This window comes from Gavialis gangeticus, unplaced genomic scaffold, assembly GCF_001723915.1.
Source record: "Gavialis gangeticus isolate Ggan-Ray unplaced genomic scaffold, GavGan_comp1, whole genome shotgun sequence".
Classification (NCBI taxonomy): domain Eukaryota; kingdom Metazoa; phylum Chordata; order Crocodylia; family Gavialidae; genus Gavialis; species Gavialis gangeticus.
In genome coordinates this window covers 64,750,284-64,775,546 of record NW_017728995.1, presented here as the reverse complement: position 1 = coordinate 64,775,546, position 25,263 = coordinate 64,750,284, and the positions used below count along the sequence as shown (strand labels likewise).

Genomic DNA, 25,263 nt, shown 5'->3' with positions numbered 1-25,263 from the left:
GTCCATCCTCAAGTGAACTATTGGGCCTAATTTCCTCTCACCTGTGCCTGCTGTAAATCAAGAATAACAGTGGACATTGTCTACATGTGCATTTATGCTGACTTAAATTTACTGCGCAGGACATTACTGTGCAGTAAGTGGGAATAGGCCAGCATCTACATGTGTAGGCAATAAAGCACATTAATGCTGTGTGTGGACTGACTTGGCAGCCCACACACACAGAGTTACTGTGCAGTATGGCATCTACATATGCATTACTGCACAATAACTAACTGGACATAAATTTGATACCTGCATCATATCAAATTTACACGAAAGTCACCATATTTCCTGAGCATTACGGGCATGCACATGTAGACGGGCACCCATACTGTGCAGTGATTTTGGTTACTTCGCAGTAAATGTGCAAGTTTAGATGTACCCAGTTGCTCCCTGAAGGCAATGGAATTACAAAGGCATAAAAATAGGGTGGGTAAAAGGAAAACCAGACCCCCTGCCCGGAATACCATTTTCAGGGAAGGAGCCACATGCAGTGGAGAGGTTAAAGTGTAAGCTCAGTCAGGCATTCCGGGTGGCAGCTGTCAACCTTGTCGTTGGCTTGGAAACAGAATCTATGCTCAATGGGAGCAAAGTCCCACAATAAAAACTGAGAAATTCTTTAGTTACTTCCTGCTTTTTTGCAAAGGCAGGAGTCTTCCATGGGACTACCACCAACTTCTTTCCCCTTCATTTCCTGTAAGAAAGAGGTAACACAGCACCACAAGCCAGACAGCAACACTTTCCTTCTGGACAGGTAATTTTCCATTCTTTAGGGTACAGTTGGACCCTGGGTTAATGGGCCAGATTGGTCAGGTGGGAAGACCAGATAAAGACTTATGTTGAAGCAAAACAGTAATTCACACTAGGAGCAACATGAGGCACTTATTTTGGAGGAAAGAAGACCTCTCTAGAGATTTATCTTGGGACTTTAAGGAATCTGCTAATATGGTGTAATGTAGGGTAGGCATTATTGTTATGTAAATTTATGGTTAATGCGTTACATATACTAAAATGGCATCCATTCAATTGTAAGCTGTTTGAGTTACACTGTGTCCTGTTGTCTCTCATGTCTGTGAAGAGCCAAACACCTTCACAGCCCTGTTAGTTAATAGTAACAGTGGTTCAGTCCCTGCAGTGCCTACCCAGGCGAAATTACCATTACCTGAGTAGGACTGAAGGATCTGGTCCATAAAAATAACTGTTTTTAAGTGCTGGAAGTTTGTGGACGTCAAACTAGAAAAAGTACAATTATGTTTCATTGCTGTACCCTCCTAGCTGTTTTGGTACGACACAGCGTTCTGTGTGTGAGAGTGCTGTAGGGAGTAGATTGCCTCCCCATATGATATAAGTGATTCCTGTTAAAGTTGGTGGATACTGGGCGGTATAAAGAGTGGTTGTATTTCCTTAGTGCTACGTAGTCTTGATGCTGTCCCTGGTTCCTCTATTTCTGTGGAAGTGCTCCTGGCAGTTCAGCTTTAGCTTTAGCTGTATGTTACATGAATATTGTTTGAACTGCTTTTAAAATGTAGGGTAGGCATTATTGTTTTTTATTTTTAAGATCTCTAAGTGTATGGTCAATGTGTTAAACTAAAATGGCATCCATTGAATTGTAAGCTATTTAAGTGTTAGCCTATATCCTGTTCCCTTACATACCTGTGAAGTGCCAGGCACCTTTATAGCCCTGTATAATTAAAGGTAACAGTGGATTTAAAGTCTAAATCCACTGTACAGCATAGTTGGGGAATTGTTGGCTACTTTCTGCTGGAAGGAGCCATGTTGCAATTTATATTTTTATGCACAGTCTTGCTTGTGTGTGGAGAATGGACACAAAGTCCTGTTTGGCATAAAATATAGCCTTATCTTTTGCAAAGGGCCTTCATACTTGTCAGAGGTTATTACTAGTTTATTCTCCCATTGGAATCTCCTTGAGCTCTGTGGACTCTGAAGCATGTGCCGTATGTCTGTACAAGAATATGCGTTCCCTTTACATCCATTATCTCTCCTTGCAAAGAGAACTGTGAAAAGTAAGCTCATTTCCATCCCCAAGTGGACTATTGGACCTATTTTCCTCTCACCTGTGCCTGCTGTAAATCAAAAATAACTCCCTGAAGGCAATGGAATTACAAAGGCATAAATATAGGGTGGGTAAAAGGAAAACCTGACCCTGCATTTCCCATTAGGATACCATTTTCAGGGAGCCTGAAAGGAGCCATATGCAGTGGAGACGTTACATCTTAAGGCTCAGTCAGGCATTCCGGGTGGCATCAGACAACCTTGTCATTAGCTTGGAAATGGAATATATGGGAGCAAAGTCCCGCAAAAAAAACTGTGAGACATGCTTCAGCTACTTCCAGCTTTTTTTGCAAAGGAGGGCCAAATCTGTGAGCAGGAGTTGTCAGACTGCATCTTGTCCTGGGAGAAAATGGTTTCTCCCAGGACAAATATTATATCTGTTTGTAGCTTTACATACATGCAGCCTGCTGAATCATCCCTGTGCCCTCCTGCATTTGCCGCCACTTCCGGGGAAATTCCTTGGCCTCTTAGCACAACTTACACTTCCTACCACATAACCAATTGCTTTAGTCAGTGACTTCCATCTGGCTTATTCCACAAAAGGGGTTAATTGCTTCTTACACATAGCCTGAATGTTGTGGCTTGCACAGCCCTGAATTGTATCCACTTCTTAGCTTTAGCGGTCATTTACACCTTCCAGGATAACGTTATTCACTAATGTAACAGAGGGGGAGAGACTGATCACAGGCACAATCCCAGGCACCACCTTGAGGTAGAGGTGTGGAGTGAGCAAAGGAAGTTGTGCTGCAGCAGTGGATGATCACACCACCGCAACTGGCACGACAGGAGCCAGCACTGCCCTGGGCACTGCGTGGCTGCTGGGGTGCAGAGCTGCATTGCTACACCTCTGGCATTATTAATGGAATGGCAGTGAGCTTCCTGAAAATAAATGGCAGCACTAACTTTGAATACTGTCATGCTAAGGAACCTGAAAGCCTTTTTTTTCTAGCACTGAACAAGAACATGGGGAGGGGGAAACACAAACCCAGTATTGTCCCTAAAGCAACACTCTCATTGTACAGCAGGGGTATCAAAGTCATCCAGTCCTGGAGGCTGGGTGACTGGCATGGGGCTGGTCCATGGGCTGGATCAACACAGTATTTGGATCTGCAGTGGGTGCTGTATGTGGCACTGTCTTGCTTCAGCTACTTCAGAGCTGTTTTACATGGCTCCAGGACTGCCACCACTGCAGCACAGCCCCAGAGCCTTGGAGCCGCTGCTGTGTAGAGCACAGCCCCAGAGTGACACATGGCTGTTCTGTGGCTGTGCTGCTTGCAGTCGACTCTTCACCCTCCAGGACATGAGCTGGAATGGGCATCCCGTGATCTGGCTCTGTAGGCTGGATCTGGTCTGCAGGCTTCATGTTTGACACTCCTGCTGTACAGCCTCTGCTTACAGCCAGCCCTACCTCTGCCTTGACTTCCTGCTACAGATTTTAAGGAAATAATTCACAACTTCATAAGTCATTTGATTTCTTTTTTAAACTAAGCAGGCTTGAACCTGATTGACACCCGGATGATTTGCTCTCTGAGAATAGGTCATGATTTAATCTCATTGCTCTCTCCAGTTATTCTCAAACAGATACTGATTTTAAACACCTGCCTTTGTTTTGCTGCCTACTGTTGTGCCAGTGAAAAGTCTCTTGAAGGAGTGTAGTTTCCAGGAAGTGGCTGCAGAAACCCCAGTAGGTTTCTTTCTCTTTCCTGGGGTGAGGTACAAAGATATATTTCTGGCTCTGCATTGTCCACTCACTCTGGAGGAAATTTACATTAGGTGTGCCATCAAACTGATGGCTACCAGAAGACAGAGGATGTTGTATTTCTTGCTGGTAACTTCCTGCTTGGCTACAGCTCAAAACCGATTGGGAATGATGTAAAGTGAAGGCTTCTGTCCATAACTTTCATGAACGGTGGCAGCAATGAAATCTGGTGTTTTTAGTTTAGCTGAAGCTATTTCCAAACATTTTCTTATCTCTAAGATTGTGCTGGAGCAGTAAGGGAGCAGCATGACGTGGGGAGAGGGTGTCCTTTGGGTGGACTGGAAAGGAGAAAAGGTGGGTTTTTCATGTCTCACACCACAGTGAGACCAATGGGGATGGGTTTTGCAGGTCCCTTGTCGCAGTTGAGCATCTTCAGTGCCTCCCTACAGAACTCATAACACAGAGCATGAATACAAAGTACCAAGGGCTTAATAACTGCATGTAGCACTCCTGTCTAAGACAGTGTTGTACAGGCCCCGCCGAGGGCGCCCCTGCTCCACAGCCGGGCTGCTCACCACACCTCGCCCTCCCGCTCCGCACTTTGGCCACTTGCCACTCCTCCCACCCTGCATAGGCCCCACACAGGCTGATATGCCTTGGTCCCCTCACACCTCTAGGGTCAGCTCTGCCAGTCTTATTCCAGGTGAAGCTGACATATATGCATTGGACCAGTCAGCCCTGCCTGGGTTCATTAGTAACCTGAATGCTGATAATGCATAAACTTTAGTCTAGCTGTTCCTAAAACTTTTTGCAGAGCTCTGTAGTCATTTCCCTTGGCTCTCCCTGAACCAAGGGTCATGCTTATCAGTTTTCTACTCAGCTGGACTAATAAGCTGGTGCCTGCTGAGATGACTCACAGCAGGATGTTTGACTCACTGGCTTGATTCAGGAGGTGTCTCCTGCTCAAAGGGAGTATCAGCAGAAAAGGCTACTCCTGTCTGTATGTGAAGTCATGGAACCCACTGCCCTGTTATGATGGACTTGGGCCTTTTGGGGTAAGAAGGAGACTAAGTGGAAGAAAAATAATTTTTAAGCATAGGTCAAGGTGAGATGTTTCTGATTTGGCCCAGCAGTCATGTCTGCTGTTTGCTCTTTTTATATCATACTGCACATGATCAGGAATTAAGCAATGGCAACTACCCACAAGCCATGGATGAAATCCCATATCCTACACATACAACTTCCTCTGCCTGCTCCTTCAGCTTCCTCATCCTTTTTTGTTTTTTGGTAACCAAAGAATCCTCCCACTCCTCAGATTACTGTAATGGATGTTCACAATTTTTAAATGTTATTTGAATAAGAGAAGCCTACTATCTAATTCTATACACATCATTAACTTTTGAGGTAGAGTAAGGGACAGGGATCATATGTTGGCATTAGCTCCAGGGAGTTCCATAAGGCACAGACAGAAGTGCAGCTCTCTTCTGTAACTCACAGTGTTTTACAGGAAGTGCCATGAGTTTCAGCAATCCCCTGGACCCAACAGACATTCACTGATGGGTCCCGGAGGTTGGGGGATCAAGCTGCAGTTTAGAGAGGCTGAGAGCCTGCAGCTGCTCTCCCTGAGCTGCACTCCTCCTCCCTCTGAGCCCCTTCACTGTCTTCAGAATGGGAGGCGGGAAAGGGAATGGTGAGAACTCATTCTGGGAGTTGCCCAGCCGGCACAGGAGAGTGGGGCAGGTGGATTGGGGAGGTAGGAGGGGCGGGGGGCTCCAGTCCACCCACCCCACACTTCATTGCCAGCTGGGTAACCCCCAGAACAAGCTCCCTTCTATTCTGAAAACAGCATGGAGAGCTGTGAACACAAATGGGACATTTCATGACATAGACACAAGTGGGACATTACATGATGATTCAGATTATCAGGGGATCGGGCCCCTTTAAAGCTTTCTGCAGCCATGCACTTGTATTAGGTCACAGCTGTAGAGCACTTTCAGGGGTAAGATCAGGTGAAAATTCTTACTTCTGTCTGTGTTTATGGTATACAAAATGTGCTCAATAGCACCCTTGGTTTAAGCATCCCAGGAACCCATAATCCAATCTGTGCATTGTGCCATGTTATAGGTTCTTGCCTTTAAGCACATGACATATTGGTATTTTACGTTATCACTTTTTTTTTACATGATCATCTTGGCTTTCTTTAAACTAATTAGTAGATTTTCAAAGAGATGGCTTTATTTTTTAAATGGAAATATCACCTCTTACCCTGTGCCACCGTCTTCTGGCAGTGCTTTGATGTCTTTCTACCCCTGAGCCCTGGATTAGTCTGATTTATGTTCTATTCTGTGAACACAGGCCACATGTAGCAGCGTGAAGCAGGATGGTGGTTTTCAGAAAGGTAAGTCCAATTCTTTTCCCTACTTGTGTCTGGGGAGGCTGCTGAAAGATTAAAAAAAGCAAGAAGAACTTTAACATGATTCACTTTAGAAAACGGGTTATCAACTGGGGGTACGCATACCCCCAGGGGTACTTAAAAAGGCTGTAGGGGGTATGCGCAGGCAGGCAGGCAGGCAGGTGGGGACAGAGTGTGTCCCACGGTGCGGCGGCAGCATCTCCCCGGGTGCCTTCCCATACTTTGCTTCTCTCCCAGGGGAGGGGGAGGGGCATGCTGGGTGTCGCTGGCCCCACGCAGCACACTGCGGCACCTCCACAACCCTACCTCAGCTCGCTCTCTGTGCCTGCTCCCAGGAGCAGGGCCAGCAGGGCAAGGGCAGCAGTGCCCCCTGTGGGCTGCATACACACCACCCAGCTGGCTAGACTGGGGGTGGGGCTTGCACGTGGTGGCCACCACCACTCCGTCCCACTGCTGTTGCACCCCATGCTGCTTTCCTGCGACCAGTGACACGTGCAGCTCTATGGGCTGCTGACGCACCTCGCACCTTGCGTGCCACCCATCAGCAGCCCACAGAGCCACACATGTGACAGGCCACAGGCAAGTGGTGCAGCAGTGGCAGTGTGGGGTGGTGGAAGCTGCTGCGTGCAAGCTCTGACCCCCTCCGGCTGGCCGGTCAGCACATGCATGGCCTGCAGAGGGGCACCGCTGCCCTTGCTGCCCCCAGCCCTGCTCTTGGGAGCAGCACAGAGACACATTCCCCCTTGCCATTCTCTATCTGCTCCCCCTGCCCCTTCCCCGCACACACACTTACCTGCTGGGGTGCATGTGTGTCTGTATCTCCGCACGTGTGCGCGTGTGTGTGTGCATGTCTGTGCCTGCATGTATGTGTCTGTGTCTTTGTGTATGTGTGTGTGTGTGTGTGTGTGTGTCTGTCCCCTGCCTGCCTGGCCGCAGCAGGCACATGGCATTGCGCAGCTCTTAGGGCAGTGGGGTACAGAGTCCAGCCTGCAGCAGCAGCTGCTCCCATCCCGCGCACAGATCTGGGGGGGATGTGCCCTCCGGACCTCCATCAGGGTGCACAAAGTGGCAGGAACTGTTCTCCCCTCCCACCATGCCTCCTGGAGAGCCACTCTTGCAGCTCCATCCAGCACTCCACCCCAGCTGTGCAGTGCCTGACCCTGCCCCACTCCCTCCCTCACCACGGGGGCCTCCATCTGCTACCCTCCCCCCACCCCTTAAAACCAAGAAAAAAATATAAAGGGGTACATGAGCAGAAACTCTGAGGTAGAAGGGATACACTTATTAAAAAAGGTTGAAAACCCTTGCTTTAGAAAAAAAAGCAGTGGAGAAGCAATATCAACTAGCCATCAAATAACATCCACCCAGACAAGTTACAAAGACGGGCCAGCTTTTGCTTGGGGCCAAGCTGCAGTACCTGTACTCACACTGAGATAACGCCTTCTGCTGCAAGCATTTCTGTTGAAACCAGAGGGAGTTCTTGTTGAGTGGTCCTATTCAATGCGATTAAGAGTTCTGTTTGCAAAGAGTGTTCTCCATAATCTAGAATGACTTTGTTTTACAAATGTTCTTCGAAGGTAAACTGATAAAATATCATGGGAGAGAAAGAAACAACAAAATTTTAATTAGATAGGCAACCATTCCTGGTCAGCAAATGTTTGGATGCAGAACAGGAATCACACACAAAAGGGTTCAGCCACAAAGCAGCAGGACCAGATCACCAACAGATGAAAGATGCAACTATACCAACTTACACCAGCTGAGAACTTGGCCCTGTACTTTTATTCTGTTTGCAACCAAGTTCTGGCCATTAAAATAAACATTCTGTGTTAGGTGCAGCTGACCCCATGTGGGTATCTGGAACAGGCAAAAGGGCTGCCATGATTTTGGCCCTTGTATCCTTTGGATACAAGGATTTGGGCAAAGTTAGCACCATCAGCAGCACAGGACAGTCTAGTTGAGATATAAGAGCTGATAGGATGCTGTGTGCCAGGATGACCCCTCTATCTCAACCACTGAAATCAAGATATAAATTTTGCCTGCAGGATTTGTTTCCATGCAGAATATTCATAGCCTAAGTACAGTTTATTCATTTGAAAGCTGAGGAACAGACTAGAACCGACTACTATAAGTTTCTGAACATTTCCAAGCTATTTAACCCATTCATTCTCTTTCATCTCTGATGGGTTATCTTGTGTGAACATACCTTTCTCTGATTTATCCAGTGCTAGCTCTGTTTTTAAGTAATATATCCACTATTTCATTTGAGGCTCTTCAAGTATTTTACAAACATTTGCTGGGCCTCACAACATCTCTGCAAAGAAGTGAAGTAGTGTTACTGTTATCACTGTTGTGCCATTTCTAGGGTCCTAGACTGTGGATAATTGGAGAACTGGGAAAAGAACGCAGGATTCTTGATGCCATAGCTTTCTCTAATCATTAGGCCCCACTGCCTTGAGGAACAGAAACTGGTTCAGTTGAGCACTGTAATGTTCAATAAAATGTTGAGCCCAAGAGTTGTTAAAACCTAGAGGTCTACAGCAATGAGATGCTTGGAGACTAAATATGAAGCAGTTTTTGATGGATCCTCTTATTTCCAGGGTGACCATGTATGGTTGGACACCACTTCCAACAGTGACTTTAATGTTCCTATTGGGGCAGTTGTGAAGGTATCTGACTCGGGACAGATTTTGGTGGAGGATGATGAAGGCAAGGTAGGCTATGTTGCAATTGCCTCAAAGGCATACATTTAAGATGTTTTTAAATATGGTTAAGAACTGTAAACCTGAACTAAACCACTGACCTAAACATCCTAGCAGTAGTACTCAACCTTCTTAGACTCAAGGCACCCCTGGGTAGACTCAAGGCACCCTTCAGAAAATGCCAGTTCTTAGTTTTCACTCTTTTTTAGCTACAGAAAAATAATAGAACAGTTTTTCTGTTGCAAAGAACTCAGAACAACCACAAGTACAGTTTTCTATTTGAACTCTCTGGGTTTATCTAATGAAAGATTTTGTAAACCTAACAATGCTAACAGTTGGGTAGCACCCAGTAGCACCCTTAAAAGGATCGCAAGGTACCTCAGGGTGCTATGGCACCCTGGTTGAGAATCACTGTGGAGTTTGTGGAGTTCCAGGGTGAAACATCGATGTCCACAGGGTCAGGATTTCCCCTCTGGATCCAGGACTGAATGTTGTACTTAGCTTCCCTCACTCCAATGGACTAAACTCAAATGCTAAACCAAACACTTTCCAAATTTAGTTGTGTTCAGATTCTGGGCTGAATATTTTGGTTTAGGGTCCATCAGTTGTCCAGCCCTGGAAAGCCTCACACAACTGTCCAGGCAAGATAAAGAAATTAATGGACTTCTGTCTCCAAGTCTGCACTTCTGTGTGGCAGTCAGTCCCATGCATGCTACAGCAGTGGAATAGGTCATAGAATCTACGCCTTGCCCCATGCATGCAGCATAATTGTGATCCAGTATTTAAGTCCCATAACAGTACAGCACTTGAGGCCCTTCAGCTACCTCATGTCTCTCAGCTTAGGCTCCTGCTATCAGGTTGCCTCTAGATTCAGTCAGTCGCTTCTGAGCTTCTTCTAATCTTGCCTTTCCTAAGGCCTCTTCTATCACTGCTGGCCCGTCCCCAGGCTTACCTACCATCACAGTATTCGTGATCTATGTTGCCTCAGATCTAGCCAACAAGAACACCTCTCCCTTCCACTGCTGGAATCATTCTGGATAGCGCTTCTAGCCCCTGTGCTTATATAGCTCAGTAGGCGTGGGTCTCCTAGTCCTGGCTGGCTGCCTTAATGGCCCAGACCCTTTCCCCCCCACTCTTTGTAAGGTGTCCAGTGGCAAACTCAGTGCAAATTTATGCAGGGCTGCCTTCTTACATCTGGCCTGATACAGTCAACTTCAGAAATTTGTGAATGGCTCCATTTATCTTGAGGGATTGTTGGCTCTGAAACATAAAGACCATTTAATATCTCATTGGTAACGAGGTCACTGTTGACCATTTTTACTTTTTCTTGTCGTTCCTCCTGAATGCCAAGAGCTCCAGTGGTCCTCTCCCTAACTTCCAACCCTCCAACTTCAACTAAGTAGTTTCTACCATGCTATTATCCCTTGTCAATACAAACATATCCAATGTATAAAAGAACATGGGGGAAACACAAAATAAATAACTGCATTTAATATTAAAATGATGGGCTCCTGACCTGATTGTGTTAGCCATTTTCCTATGTTATTAATCAGAAACATCAAGCCTTTTAATTTAAAATGAACAGCCACTAAACTTCCATTAGAACATCACAGAATCCAGGGTCCCGGCTAATCCAAGTAGGTCAATTCTACCACAGAGTCCATGGGTCCAGCACTGTGAGCCCAGAATGTGGTCACCTGTCTTGATTCAAAGTTTGCTCTTGGGACTTGGTCTCAGTAGACCTGCGCGCATTAAAGATGAAGAGTGCTGTAGTCTGTTTTATGCAAGACCTACACTGAGCTAATGTGGGTTATAGTTGGGTTCCCTCTGTGATGACATGATGCCTTTAGGTGCTCCTGAGCTAATGGATGAAATCCCAGCTGACTACAGTAATTAAACTCTATTGCCTTACTCTGCTTAAGGAACACTGGATCACCGCTCGGGACATGAGTGCTGTGCGCCCAATGCATCCCTCCTCTGCCCAAGGGGTGGAAGACATGATTCGCCTTGGGGACCTGAATGAAGCAGGCATGGTGCGCAACCTCCTTGTCCGCCACCAGGAGCACAAAATCTACGTGAGTGCCATGGAAGATGGGCCAATCTTGCTCAAGGATAAGTAACGAGTCATAGCACATGTTTGGCAGGGAGTCTCCTCCTCTGCAGGGCAGTTTTGGCTTCCTTTGTTGGACAGACCACACATTCTGGGATGTAAGAAGCTTGGCTCTAGTGTCTATGCACCTGTCTTCCTCTCCAAAAACTGATCTTGTCCAAAGGCTGTATTTTGTCACCAAGGATAAGAACGGATGTTAGGCTTTGGAATTGTTGAGTGGGTCCCACAAAAAACAGTGAGAGAAAGAGCTGACTTCTAGCTTCCTCTTCAGAGTAAATGTTACCATAGGTCACTGCCTCAGACTATTTGTCCAGGCATTAGACAAATATCAGATATATGTGATAGCTTATAATTAGACAAATATCAGATATATGTGATAGCTTATAATTAGGAAATCATGATAGTTTCAATGGTTCCCACGTTGATAAGCAATTAATTCAATTAGGCAATGGCATTATCTGGATTGTTTTTATGCAGATGCAATTACAATGAATGGGAGGCTAATTCTGTGGTCAGAGCATTGGATTAGGATTGAGGAGATTTGGTTTCTTTTCCTGACTGCCACAGTCTTCCTTTGTGACCCTGGGCAACCTGATCTGCTTGATTGCTCATAGCTTTGTTTCTCCCTCTGAAAATGAAGATGATAATATTTAGTTTCTCCTCTTTGTGCTTCTTATTTAAATGCAAATGTCATGAAACAGGGCCTGTCTCTCAACTGTGTGTATATGTACAGTGCCCAGTGTAGAATATGATAGATATTGCTGTAACACAAATAACTATGTTTGTGTGGAAGACCCCTGTGCTAGTCTCTGGCTGTCTGAGACTGTCACAGACAAAAGCTCTTATATTTACATAATCACCTTGCATTTATATACTGTACAAGCTCTCATTGAGAGGGATCCCAAAGCTTTTCATGCATATAAGTAAATGACAGCATGAATTGTAGCCATATTGTCTACCAGTCAAGTGCAGCCACATCTGGGATACTCCACTTATACCCTGGTGTAAGTTCATTGAAACCAGTGGAGTTTCATAGTTGGGAATCCAGCATCTTGGCAATACAACCTACCTTCCTATCTTGGCCACATAACCAAACCCCCTGGGGTTGCTCTCTAGGAGCAGCTGCTCAATCCAGGAATACAGCAGCTGCTTGACAGTGACATTACATGATGGTTGCTGATGGGAAGTGACAAATGCCATATCTGACTGAGCTAATAGAGAATGTAGCCGCATTGCCATTAACTGAGCTGCAATCTGGCGAGGGGTCCAGGATTTGCATCTCTTCCTGTGCAAAAAATGTTGTAGGCTCTTTAAGAACCACTGGTGGTCTGCATCACTGCTATAAATTTATTCTGAGTGCTGCTACGTCCAGCAGCCCAGTGGCCCTACTGAGGCAGTTTAGTACAGACTTATTAGAGGAAAGTTACTGAATCACCAGACATGGGGTTTTCCCTAGAAACCTTCTATCCTGACCTGGCTGTGTTTAGTTTATGAGGTTTAATGAGAGCAGCGTACAAGATGGCATTGACTTTATTTTGCTGCTTCTGGACTTGAGGCAAAAGGTAACTCTCACCTCTTTTAGACCTACACAGGCTCCATCTTGGTGGCGGTGAATCCATACCAGGTGCTGCCACTCTACACAGTGGAACAGATCAGACTCTACAGTAATAAGAGAATTGGGGAGCTCCCACCTCATGTCTTTGCCATTGCAGACAACTGTTATTTCAACATGAAGAGAAATAAGAGAGACCAGTGCTGTGTCATCAGGTAATTGGAGGGGTCAAGCATGGGTGGAGTGACTGAACAGAGGCTGATCCCAAAGTTCTTCTGGAGGTGACAGTTCCTTCAGGAAGGGGCAGAGATAACACTAGAAAAGCAAAGAGGAATTTTTTTTTTTTTGCTGCATCAGTTTTGGCTTGGAGTCCAAAAAAGCCCCCTAAAATGAGAAAATGATGGATTTGGTGAAAATAAAGCCTCAGCCAAGACAAAATGGGTGTGTACTTGGCATTTGCATGCACAGTTTTAGAATCATCATGAAATATTTTATTAGCCCTGAGGAAAGGACAAGGGATAATGATCTTAAATTACAGCAAGGGAATTCTTGCCATGAGAGTAGTTAGGTACTGGAACTTGATAGTTTTTTTGCAATGATGTCTGTGCCACCAGTGTGCGTGTTGAGCCACACTGGTGGCACAGGCTAATTGTCCATTTATTTCCACTGGTGCAAACCTTCTGCCATTAGTGGATTTGCACCTGTATAAATGATGGAAGAATTCACTGCTTAACACTTCTCATTCCCTACATAAGATTCAATCTGAGTTGGCCTATCTTGTGGTAAATATAAGTGATCTTTTTTTTTTTACATTGCTTTGGCCTTTTTGTCTCTGCAGCAGAAAAGAGGCAAATAAGCCACTGATTTCAAGTATTTATGTTTTGGATTGCAGTGGAGAATCTGGAGCTGGGAAGACAGAAAGCACTAAGCTGATGCTGCAATTTTTAGCTGCCATCAGTGGCCAGCATTCCTGGATTGAGCAGCAGATTCTAGAGGCCAACCCCATCCTGGAAGGTAGGTTATCTGGCCAAGATGTCAGATTCACCATTGTGTAACTCCAGAGATTTCAGCAAACTTATGCCAGAGTAACTGGAGTAATGCAGTGATGTCTCATGACCATTGTATCTGCACAAGCAGCTAAAATCTTGGACCATGGAAGCTAGGAATCTACTAGGAATTTTGGCAGTCTACAAATAATTTCCCCTCAAACCCTATGTGTTTTCATCTCAGATTTTGCCCCATATCTTCAGGATTTCTGCCATTTTTAACTCAATTCTATTCCAGCATGTTAAAAGTAGATATTTCAACCCACAAGTGAGGTCATCCAGCATTTTTAAGGACCTCATTTAACTTCTCCGAGAGAAAGTGAAGGGGCAGCTTGACCAAGATTCATATGCAGCTGCACAAGATAAAAGATATAACAAGAGCTAATTGCCAGAAGCTGGAGGTGGGCTAATTCAAGCAGGGGATAAGGTGCCCATTTTTAACAGTGAGGGTAGTTGACCATTGATACAGTCTGATTCATTTGGTGCTATCTTTGAAGCTTTCTGAATCATGTGCTCTAGCTAAACCAAGAGATAGGGTCTTACTGTCAGAATTACCAGGTGCAGTTGTCCAGCCTGTGTTATGCAGGAGGTTGGGTGAGATGATGAAAATGGTCTCCTTTGTTTTTTTAAATCTATAGATGAGTATAGATAAGTAGAGTAACATTATTTAAATTGGTAGCAACTCTGTACTATACAGTAGTGGGCAGTCTTGCATTGTTTTTAAATGTTCCCTTTTTTGCGGATAAATACCAAGTGTTTCAATCATTTGAGGCATCAAATGGCATCTGCTGATGGGACTGGCTGCTCTGTGGTATTACCATGTGAGATAGGTAGTTCACATTCCAAGTCCTTGTGTCTAGCTCTGTGAGGAAAGACAGCTTCTCTCTATGATGAGTAAATCCAGTTTCTGTCCCTGCCTCACTGTCCTCCTCTACCAGCCTTTGGAAATGCCAAGACAATTCGCAATGACAACTCAAGCCGCTTTGGGAAATACATCGATATCCACTTCACCCAAAATGGTGTGATTGAGGGAGCCCGCATAGAGCAGTTCCTTCTGGAGAAGTCTCGGGTTTGTCGGCAGGTGAGGGCATGAAGAAAAATCTGGAGGAGTTCACTCTGACTGCTCTTCTGATATGAACCTCTGCTAAGAGGTCCTGCTGTTGGCATATTTATTTTGTTCCAGGCTCCAGAGGAAAGGAACTATCACATTTTTTACTGCATGCTAATGGGGATGAATGTGGAGCAGAAGAAAATGTTGAATCTGGGCCCTGCTTCAGAGTACACCTACCTCACAATGGTAAGACAGAATCACAGAAGTAGTGCTGGAAGAGACCTCCGTAGGTTATCTAGTTTGACCCCTTGTCTGAGGCAGGATCTATCTATACCATCCTATACAAATCCATTGTCTTACATCTTAGTAAAACTATACAGTCAAACCTGACACAACATCAGACATAACACCCTGACCTGCCACAGGTAAGCTGTTAACTGATGCTTAAGAGATCCCAGGAAGAGGTCCATGCCCTCCATGACAGACAAAGGCAAGAATCCCCATAGTCCATAACAATATGACCATGGGGTAAAATTCCTTCCTGACCCCAAATATGGTGATTGGTCTGACCCTGAGAGAAGGGGCAAGACCCTCTAGCCAGGGTTTAAGTCCCAGCAGGAGCATTGGCACAGGCCAGTCAGAATCCACAACCTTGGCTGCAGCTAACAACCAATGCCTCTGAGGAAGTCATACAAAAATCCTGACATATACCGGGGGGGGGGGGCATAAATTCCCTCCTACCCACATATGGCAATCTGCAAAGCCCAGAAGCATGGGAGATACCCATAGCAGAACATAAGCATAGCTACACCTAGATTGTCCCTGACCAATGGCTGTCCAACCTCTTCTTGAATACCTCCAGTGATGAATAGTCTACAATTTCCCTAGTTACCTATTTACCAACTCACTGTTCTAACAGTGAAGAAGTTTTCCTGATTTCCAATCTAAACCTAATTTGCTGCAACTTCAGTCCATTGGTCTGTGTCCTACTCTCTGTGGCAGCCATTCAAGTATTTGAAGACTGCTATCATAGTCCCTCTAAGTGCCTTTTCTGCAAGATGAAAATGCCTAGCTCCTTCAGCCTCTACTAGTATGACTTGCCTTCCAAGCCCTTTGTCATCACCTTCCTTCATTACTAGCACTTTGGTTCATTTGGCACCTGGGTCCATTGTGCTGTGTCACAACCATATGTCACAGAACTGGTTGCAAATGAGTACTGGAACAGCCCCTATCCCTGGCCTATGCTTCTTTCTTCTGCTCCCTCAACATTCAGCTGAGACATGAGAATGTATAGGTTTTATCTCATGGACCCACTTATGGATACCCTATCCTACTGCAGGCAGCATGCAGTCCTTTGGTGAATGGAAAGGAGAAAACCACCATTGTAAGGGGAAGTAAAAAGTCCAGGAGGGCTTGTCTTGGGCTTGTAAAGAGCAGTGTGCAGGAGCAGATCCACTGTTGTCCTCTAGGTCAGTGGTGGTTCTCTAAGTCAGTGTAAACATCCCAGGATGTTTCCCTGCACCCACCTATGTGCTGCCCACACAGGGTGACTGCGCATCCTGTGATGGACGCAATGATGCAAAGGAATATGCACACATCCGCTCTGCAATGAAAATCCTCATGTTCTCCGATTCTGAGCACTGGGACATCAGCAAGCTGCTGGCTGCTATTCTGCACCTGGGGAATGTGGAGTTTGAAGGTAAATCCAGCAGTGTGTGCATCCATGTCCTATTCTGCACCTGGGGAATGTGGAGTTTGAAGGTAAATCCAGCAGTGTCTGCATCCATGTCCTCCCTTGATCTTGGTGTTGAACACCTGTGGCAGAACAGACGGTTTCTTGTCTAAAGTGCCAGGCTGTGACTGTCTGCCCCCCAGGTGCATGGGGCAGATGGCGGGATGGCAATGGAAGGATGGGGAGATGCACACAATAAAAGTCCTGGCCAGTGACCCCTACTCTAAGAGAGGTGACCTTATTGGTACCTTCACTGTAACATATATTGTCATGCCTTTAAATAGGTCCTTTATTGCCCATAATGAGACATTAAACAATATAGTGCCATGCCACACTTGTTAACTCAAGTACTGTACATGCAAGTGGGTAGGGGAGTGGCTGAGCCATGGTTGCCATGAGGATTGTAATTTGGTATTCCCTAAGTTGTGTTTGTTGATGATCATCAACCTCAGCATTGCAATGAAAGCATTTACTGCAGTGCACAGGCTGTAGGTGACACATATATACACAATGGAGAATAATCTCTTAGGCTGAGAGTGTTTTGGGTCAGAGACTCTCCCAATGTGCCTGGGTAGTGCCCTATACAAAGGAGTCCTGCATCCAATTTGGGATGTAGTCTTTGAAATGAAACATAATTCTCCTACAGCCCCAGCACCTGCTGACTAACATGAACATCCTGGCCAGGGTCACTGCTGATAATAGCTACTGGGGCTGCCAGGCTCCAGGAATAAGTTGGAATCTTGGCCTGAAATTTGAATGAAGTTTGCTGAACTTGCAGTGCTGAATCTTTGCTTTGGATATTACAGCCACAGGCCACATCTACATGAGATGCTGACTGTGCAGTAGCCTGTGACTACTGCACAGTAGCATTGCATGTCAAGAAGCATGATGCAATGCTACTGTGCTGTAGTCATGAGCTACTGCACAGTCAGCATTATAAAAGAGCCGTTCCTCTGTGCAACTATGAAGTAACTCCAGGACTTGTTTATACACGTACTAAATGATTGCACAGTAATGACTGTGCAGTCAGCATCTTATGTAGATGCAGCCAGTTAGTAGCAACACAGCCACATGCCCAAGTAGTGTATGTTTACAGTAAGGGTATTTATTGAGGCTTGCTGTTTCCTCTTCCTAGCTGCTGTGTATGATAACTTGGACTGCTGTGATGTGCTGGATTCCCCGCACTTTTCTATAGCAACTAGACTTCTTGAGGTAATGGATTCTCTTTGTCTTCTCCCACTAGCTCTCTCATTTTCTATCTCCTCTGTGAAAATGCACTGTCAGCATGCATGTTTGTGTGAAGGGCTGAATATTGTTTCCCTTTTCCACTGTGTCCTCATCATCGCTGCAGTCACTTTCCATCATGTCACTGCATGCTCCTCCTGTGTTAACAGGCCACCTTGGCCCAGTGCCGTCAGGCAACCTGTCTGTACTAACCACATCACCTGTTTTCCTGAGACAGACACCTCCTTTCTTTGCCAGCTCTCCCTTTTGTGCATAGAATGACCCAGCCGCAATGATTATTCCTCCAGGTGGACTCTGGGGAGCTCCGGAACAGCCTTACAAACCACTCCATCATTATCCGTGGAGAAAGTGTGTCCATGCCCCTGAGTGTTGCCCAGGCTGCTGATGGGCGAGATGGCTTTGTAAAGGTAAAAGAGAAGGCTGCCTCTCTACAAGTGCTTTGCACTTATGCCTTTCAAAGATGGGAAATGCTTTCAAAGCTCTCTCCCTTTGACTGGTGGAGGGTCTGACACTTATCACAACACCCTTTTTGCTCTGCCCTGAGGATGTTCATTGACTTCAATGGGGCAGCTCATCATTACTGGCAGTGGGCCTCATGGAGTTTGCAGTAGTGGCCCCTTGCTTCATTTTAATTTCTTCTGCAGGGGATCTATGGACAGATTTTCCTGTGGATTGTAAACAAGATCAATTCAGCAATCTTCAGCCCACCTTCCCAGGATGCTAAAAATGCACGCCAATCCATTGGGCTGCTGGACATCTTTGGATTTGAAAACTTTAACAGTAATAGGTAAGACATTTCAGATTCATTTCCATTGGAAAAGCTAAAACAGCAGAGATAAATGGTGGGAACCAGTGAATGAATGAATGAAGGAATGAATATTTCCCTTCTCCTCTTAATTCTTAAAGAAATGATGGCTTTTCCATCATTGATACCAACATGGGCATCAACACATGTTGCAACATTAAATCATGTAGACATATCCACAGATACCAGCTAGTGATCCATACACTATCAGCAAGCATTTTGCAAACTATGAATCCACAATGATCTGAAGTCACATGGGGACCCCAGTATTAATGTACCTGTGATATGGCTCATGGAACATGTAATCAGGATCGCAGTTCTGTGATGGGATATATAATAAATCTGGCTATATAGTATGATGGTGCCTAATCATAGCTATTATAATATTATTATTACTCCAAAAGGCAATTATCTCACTGAGGGCCTCATTATACTAGGTACTTTATAGACAATTAGGCATATCCAGTCTTGGCCCCAGATAGTTTATAATCAAATTTAACTGCAGTTGTAACATGTAAGAATCACACACAAGATGAAACAAGGGGATAGAGGACAAGGGTGGGAAGACCAAGCTTGTGCGCTTACACAGGCTGGCTGCATGAGCAGTCCAATAAATGCTGAAAGGTTCCTAATTGTATTTCGAGATAGAAATAATTTGTTTTGCCTGCCACACATCATATACTCATTGACTGAAAGTCTGATAATCAACATCACAAAAGGGGAAGTATATTGTACAGCTCTGTTGTTTAGGTGGATGATGTGGGCAAAGATAAAACACACTATGGGGTGATAATGAACAGTGTATGATAATGCAGTCTGAAATAGAGCAGCATCTATACATGTGTATCTAGGGAACTGTTATAGAAAATCAAGTAATGCTCTGTAATAGCAACATGCTGGGACGCTAGTGACAGAGAGAATGGCGCATCTCCATGTTGTTCCCTGGCAGTTTCGAGCAGCTCTGCATTAACATTGCCAATGAGCACCTCCAGCAGTTCTTTGTACACCACGTCTTCAAGCTGGAGCAGAAGGAGTACATGGCTGAGCACATCACCTGGAACTCCATTGATTTCACAGACAACCACCGAGCTCTGGAAGTGATTGCACTCAAACCCATGAACATCGTCTCCCTCATCGATGAAGAGAGCAAGTTCCCAAAGGTGAGTGCCATAATGCACCCGTCTCTTGGCTTCACACAGCAAACAAAGCCTGAAAAGCTTCTTTGGAGGTGAGCTGGTAAGGCTCAGAAATCATTGCCTCCCTGCAGAAGCCTCTTCAACATCTTTAGTGCCACCTTCAATTGCAGCCCAGAAAGTCCAGCTGCAAAACCCTTGTGCACAGTGGGTAGATGGTGCCCTACCTGCTGCTGTGCTTGGGAGCACTCTCAAAGATGCCTGTACAGAGGGCAGAAACCAGTGAAGTTGCTTGGGCATCACTGAAAGCAGGACAGGGGTTCCAGGCCTTTAAGACTGATTTTTAGGAATGACCTGGATATGTGCTTTGATTGTTCATAATCTCATTCTTCCTGCTAGTTCAGGATGATAGTGATGGCCTGTGCTGTGATGTTTCTTCTCCTGAGTGATGGCCTGTGTTGGTAATTGTTGCAGCTGCTTAGGAAGGGCCACAAATGTCTGAGGCTTCTGTAGCTGTATGAAGTGGAAGTACACCAAGAGCCTCCACAATTTTGCCTGTGCAGCCAATAAAAGGGCTCTGCTTGCACCAGAAAAGCAGGGAGTTTCCTCCATCTTTTATCTCAGGGGGGGCATGGATCTGCATGGACCTGCCTTGGGCTAGCCTGCTATGCTAGGAGGGAATAAAGACCTTAACTAAATTGCTTAACTGTTGGCACCTGCCTCTCTGCTACCAAGCAAGTTATTAGCTGAGCTCCAGCTGATGAACTACTTAGGACAGAATCCTGCCTGTACTCTCCAGGGTGGCACAAGATAATGGAGACAAGGTGACTGGTGCCAGCCCTGGGGAGGGTTCCTGTGCCAAGTACCCAGCAAGTAGCCAAGGAAACATGCCCTTGAGCAAGTCTTACTGCTTCTCTAAAGCTTTGGACACCTCTTCCCAGCTGCCAGTGACTTTAGCAGAATTAGCAGAGGTCTGTTGTTGTCCAGATGCCGGGCACACCCACTGGCTCCAGGGAGTCCCAGTGGATTCATTACCTAGGTCTGTTCTTTGTATTTGAGAAAATATGGATGCCCTGGGTGAGGAGCAAAAAAGCTCCCAGCAGCACTGTCTCTGCATCCTGTCACTCAACATGGGTCAGAAGTTAACCCTTTAGTATCTCTTAGCACCAGTTTTATTTGGTCACATGGTAGAGACCAAGGCTTACAGGGAGAATCTGCTTCACCATCTCCTCCTGGCTGTTTGCTCCTAGGGCACGGACGCTACCTTGTTGGACAAAATCAACTCCCTTCACGGGAAAAGTAAAATCTACATCCCACCAAAGAGCATCCATGACACCAAATTTGGTATCGCCCACTTTGCAGGGGTTGTCTATTACCAGTCTGAAGGTGAGTGCCCCTCCCAAGTGCCAGCACCACTCCTCCAATGTAGAGAGAAGAGTGCCTGCTCTCTGGGAGCTCTGCCCTGTGGGTGGTGTTGACTGTGGTCCTCTCAGCAATGATGGATTATGCTCAGGTTGAGGTTACTTAGCTAATGTCCTAAAGTCAAGAGGATTAGTTTAAACTAAGCTGAAAGTTATTGTCAATAGGCTTTATTGGAGACAGGCAGCATGGGACTGCAGCCAGCATTGCTGCAGGGGTGACGTTGTTTTCCTTCTGACCTGTAGGTTTCTTGGAGAAGAATCGTGACCTGCTCAGCTCTAACATAATGCAGCTGGTTCACTCCTCCAAAAATAAATTCCTGAGACAAATCTTTCAGGTGGAATCAGCACTGACGACCCTAGGCCATGGAAGCATGCGGAAATTTGGAAGTGATTATACCCTTAAGGTCAGCCTGCTTGCACTAGACTGTACCAAAAATCAAGATATCTCTCCCCTGAGGGTTCTTGTAATCTTCTACCTTGCATGTTGTCTCACTGTGCAAACCCCTCCTCCTTCACTGCAGCAATCTGGGCAGAACAGTCTGTAGGGACCTGAGTGATTGTCTTAAACAGTTGTGATGCCAACATCAAATTCAAGGGTAATGAAGACTTTAGAACATCTTCTCAGTGACCAGTCTAGGCATGGGATATGTCTCGGCTCTCAGGAAGTATGCAAGCTGTGCTGTCTTTTCAGTACACTCCAGCTGCAAGTTAGCAACTGCACTGAATCTGTTTGAAGGCAGATATTTCAGTGCCAACTGTGTCTTTACTTCTGTCCAAACATTCAGATGGTGTTTATCTGTGTAGTATCTAAGTGCCTGTGAGTGAGAGTACATGTATGCAGATCTGGTTAGGACCAAGTGGGAGAACAGAGGAGAAAATGACAATGAAGTGGCATGTGCTGTGGGCCTAGAAGTCCCTTGGTTGGAAGTAGAGAATGTCCAGGAGTGACTACTGCAAAGGGGACATGAGCCTAGAAGCAGACAGGCAATTGCAATTCATGTAAAACAACTTCTTCTCTGTTCTGAAGGCCCAGGGGAGCTTGATGGCCATGAGAGAAAACGAGGTGGGACCAGTTAAGCACCACAGGATCTGGTCTGGGAACTGAGCATCATGCTTCCTACATGGGGCAGTTCAGACAGCCTGTCCAAATATAGCCTGAGCCCCACAGACTGTGATTTGGAGCCTTATACCAGACACAGAGGGACTGATCTGTGGGACTGCAAGATGTTCCTCCATCAAGACAATGAAGTGATGTTGGCTTGTCACACCCATTGCTCTGTGTCCCTGCAGTATGTGTGGCTGGGCAGGATGCATCAGTGTCATGGCTATTCCCTCTGTATCATGCTATTGGACTGACACTGGATGGGAATACCAGTTAAAATGGAAATGTAAAAGCCGCTCCCAATAGCAGTCCCAGAGCGACCTCTACAGCTGCTCTGACTGCCTGTGGCCATGGTGGCAATCCTGGCTCTGCCCTCTTCCCTGGGTGCAGTGTAAGAAAGCCTTTACATTCATGAGTGTGAGTCATCTTAAGAGACATCTGGCAGAAGACATCTGTGAAGGCACAGGGGGAAATATATTCTAGCTTGTACTATATTGAGTGAGAAACAGATTGCAAATGCATTGCCATGCACAGAAGAAATATTGGTAGGTTGGGTAGGTACAGGTACATGTTACACCTTAACTTGCACCATTCTTGGCTTTTGAGTGCAATGAAAGCATTGAATCAATGTGCTATAATGCATTTTTTTCTACCTGCTCTCCTGATTCTGTCTTCTGCTGTCCTTTCCTCCTTAGTCTTTGCCCCACTCTGGCTTTCTGCACTCCAGAACAACTCCAGGCTATGGACAGGTAAATAGCTGGGGAAAGAAGATAGTCAGTAGAGAAATCAGCAGCAAAAGGTGACTATAATGGCTTCTGTGTAGATGGGATGAGAACCTTCTGATTAAGAACCAAGTTTCTTTACGCTGCTTAAAAAGTCTCCTCCCACTATAACCAAAATTAAGTTATTCGTACCTGTAATGGGACACATGACCCATTTTGAACCTACTTAAGCCTATAATAGAAAGGCTCCCAATTACTTCAGTAGGCTTTGGATCAGGCCCTGATGTGGGAGCCTGAAAAGAGCAGTCTGTAGAATGGAATGGTAGGTGAAATTGTAGAGAGAACATTGATGGCCTGAGTTGGTAGAGCTCCTCTTCCAGGTCAGCAGGAGCGAATCTTCAATACTGTTCCAGGCAACTAGTTCATTTGTTATAGCATTACCTCCTAAGATACCACAGAAGACCATCAAGACAGGATTCGGACCCCTCAGTGGCCAATCTGCTGATTTGGAAGATGGAATGCCAAGATGTGGGAACACAAATGTTAACTAGACTCGTATATTATTTACCTCAGCTGTTTTGAACACGCTCCTGTTAGCTTTAAGCAGATGAGCTATGTTCTAGCTGCTATATGGCTCTCCTAGGAATTATTTTCCAAGAGTGCATGTGCTCAGCCACTGGAGGTCAGCATTACTCCATGATGAAACTGGCAGAAAAACTTCAGGAGTTGGCTAAGCAAATGAGGTTAGAGGTAAGGAATGACTGTCAGACTGGATGTGCATAATAACAGAGCAGTGTGGGCCACTAGAATTCAATAAAACCTGTACAGGCAGCCACGGAGCGCTACAGAGTTATTAACAATTTGTTCTGAACAAACCCTGTTCTAAAAAGATCAGTGGAGCCCTTGGGAAGCTGCATTGACTATTGCTGTGTTATAAAGTGAATCTTAAAACCTTATGGAAAATTAAGATTAAGGCCTACTGCAATACTGTTTTAAAGTTTCTGTGGGGAAATGCTGCTCTTAGTTAGACTGGTAAAAATTGAAAGTAACTAAATCAGGTCTATTTCCTTTAGAGTTTTAGCTGTGCAGCTGAAAGCAGAATGTGGCACAGTGTCTGTAACCAGAAGAAGCTGGTATGCATAATTGCTATCAGATCTGCTTGTAACTTTTCCCCTCTTTTATGTATGTTACTTTCCTTCTTTACCTTTTCCCTGTTTACAAAGCAATAGTGATCTTGGAGTTAGGACTCCCTTAAAAGCTACAAATGGGTTGGGAAGCCTTGACCCCTTCAACTTCACTTGCTGGTTCTGTACAGCCAGATATTGCCCAGCTTGGAAGCCAGTGGTGAATAAATAGCTGCTCTTTCCCATCAAGCTTGCAATCACACCAACGTGAATTAGCATTGAAATAAGAATGTCCTTTCATTATATCTGATGAAGTAGGTTGTTGCCTATAAAGCTCATGCCTGTGTTACCTAGTTAGTCTCTCAGGTGCCACCCTGCCATACCTATTGCCTGACTTCAGACTAACAGGGTTAAGCACCTCTGTGATCACTGAAATAATCACGTGGTCCACAATTGGACAGGCCCAATAACTAGACATTGATCATGTTAGTGAGCAGGCTTTTTGCTATTCAATGCACAGTACCAGTAGGGTCTTGCCACCTTTATACATAGATAAGTACATCTCAGTGTGAGCAATGATGATAGATTTGGTGACTTCTAAACAGATACATTTTATGGTAGGAAGCTGATTTCTCTCTGAATACATACAACAGAGTTGTAAGTGGGCCAGTTAATGGTCATGTGATGTGGGAGTCATGTCTGTACTTCTTTTCTCCAGGGCTCAGATACCACCAAACGACTCTCTACCCTAGGGGGACAATTCAAGCAATCCCTGGAGCAGCTGATGAAAATCCTGAGTAACTGCCAGCCATATTTCATTCGCTGTATCAAGCCCAATGACTTCAAGAAGCCTCTGGTAATGCTTCAGAGATATTAGATTGTATCTGCAGTAATATATGTGCCTGGGAAAAAGTAACTGAGCAGAAATAATCAGTTGCTGTGGAGCACCTTATCCCTGCAATTTAATCAAGAAGAGCTGCTGTAATTCAAAGAGCAATAGGAACTGATGAATGTAATATTAAAGGGTGTCTGCATAAGCACCGAGTGACATACAGCAAAAGAAAACACAGAAATATAGAAACTATGTTTTAAAAAACCATCTGGTCAAGACCAGACAGGAGATTGGATGGGATCTCATAGTTTCATAGTTAGTAGGGTCGGAAGGGACCTGAGCAGATCATCGAGTCCGACCCCCTGCCCTAGCAGGAAAAAGTACTGGGGTCAAACGACCCCGGTGAGGTGTTCATCCAGCCTTCTCTTAAAGACCCCCAGGGTAGGAGCCAGCACCACTTCT

At 45.3% G+C, this 25,263-nt stretch overlaps 1 protein-coding gene across 1 annotated transcript in view; it reads left to right on the top strand.

Moving 5' to 3' along the window:
- Positions 1-670: 670 nt before the first annotated feature.
- MYO7B (myosin VIIB) overlaps positions 671-25,263 on the top strand; it is an 81,182-nt gene continuing 56,589 nt past the window's right edge. The window contains exons 1-16 of the mRNA XM_019503728.1: positions 671-793; positions 6,167-6,209; positions 8,825-8,938; positions 10,849-11,001; positions 12,619-12,803; positions 13,481-13,602; positions 14,573-14,715; positions 14,818-14,931; positions 16,231-16,384; positions 17,553-17,629; positions 17,950-18,069; positions 18,307-18,449; positions 19,417-19,627; positions 20,851-20,986; positions 21,265-21,425; positions 24,688-24,825. Of these exons, the coding sequence (XP_019359273.1) occupies positions 6,192-6,209; positions 8,825-8,938; positions 10,849-11,001; positions 12,619-12,803; positions 13,481-13,602; positions 14,573-14,715; positions 14,818-14,931; positions 16,231-16,384; positions 17,553-17,629; positions 17,950-18,069; positions 18,307-18,449; positions 19,417-19,627; positions 20,851-20,986; positions 21,265-21,425; positions 24,688-24,825 (1,989 nt within the window). The 5' untranslated portion in view covers positions 671-793; positions 6,167-6,191. The remainder of the gene's footprint in view (positions 794-6,166; positions 6,210-8,824; positions 8,939-10,848; positions 11,002-12,618; positions 12,804-13,480; positions 13,603-14,572; positions 14,716-14,817; positions 14,932-16,230; positions 16,385-17,552; positions 17,630-17,949; positions 18,070-18,306; positions 18,450-19,416; positions 19,628-20,850; positions 20,987-21,264; positions 21,426-24,687; positions 24,826-25,263) is intronic.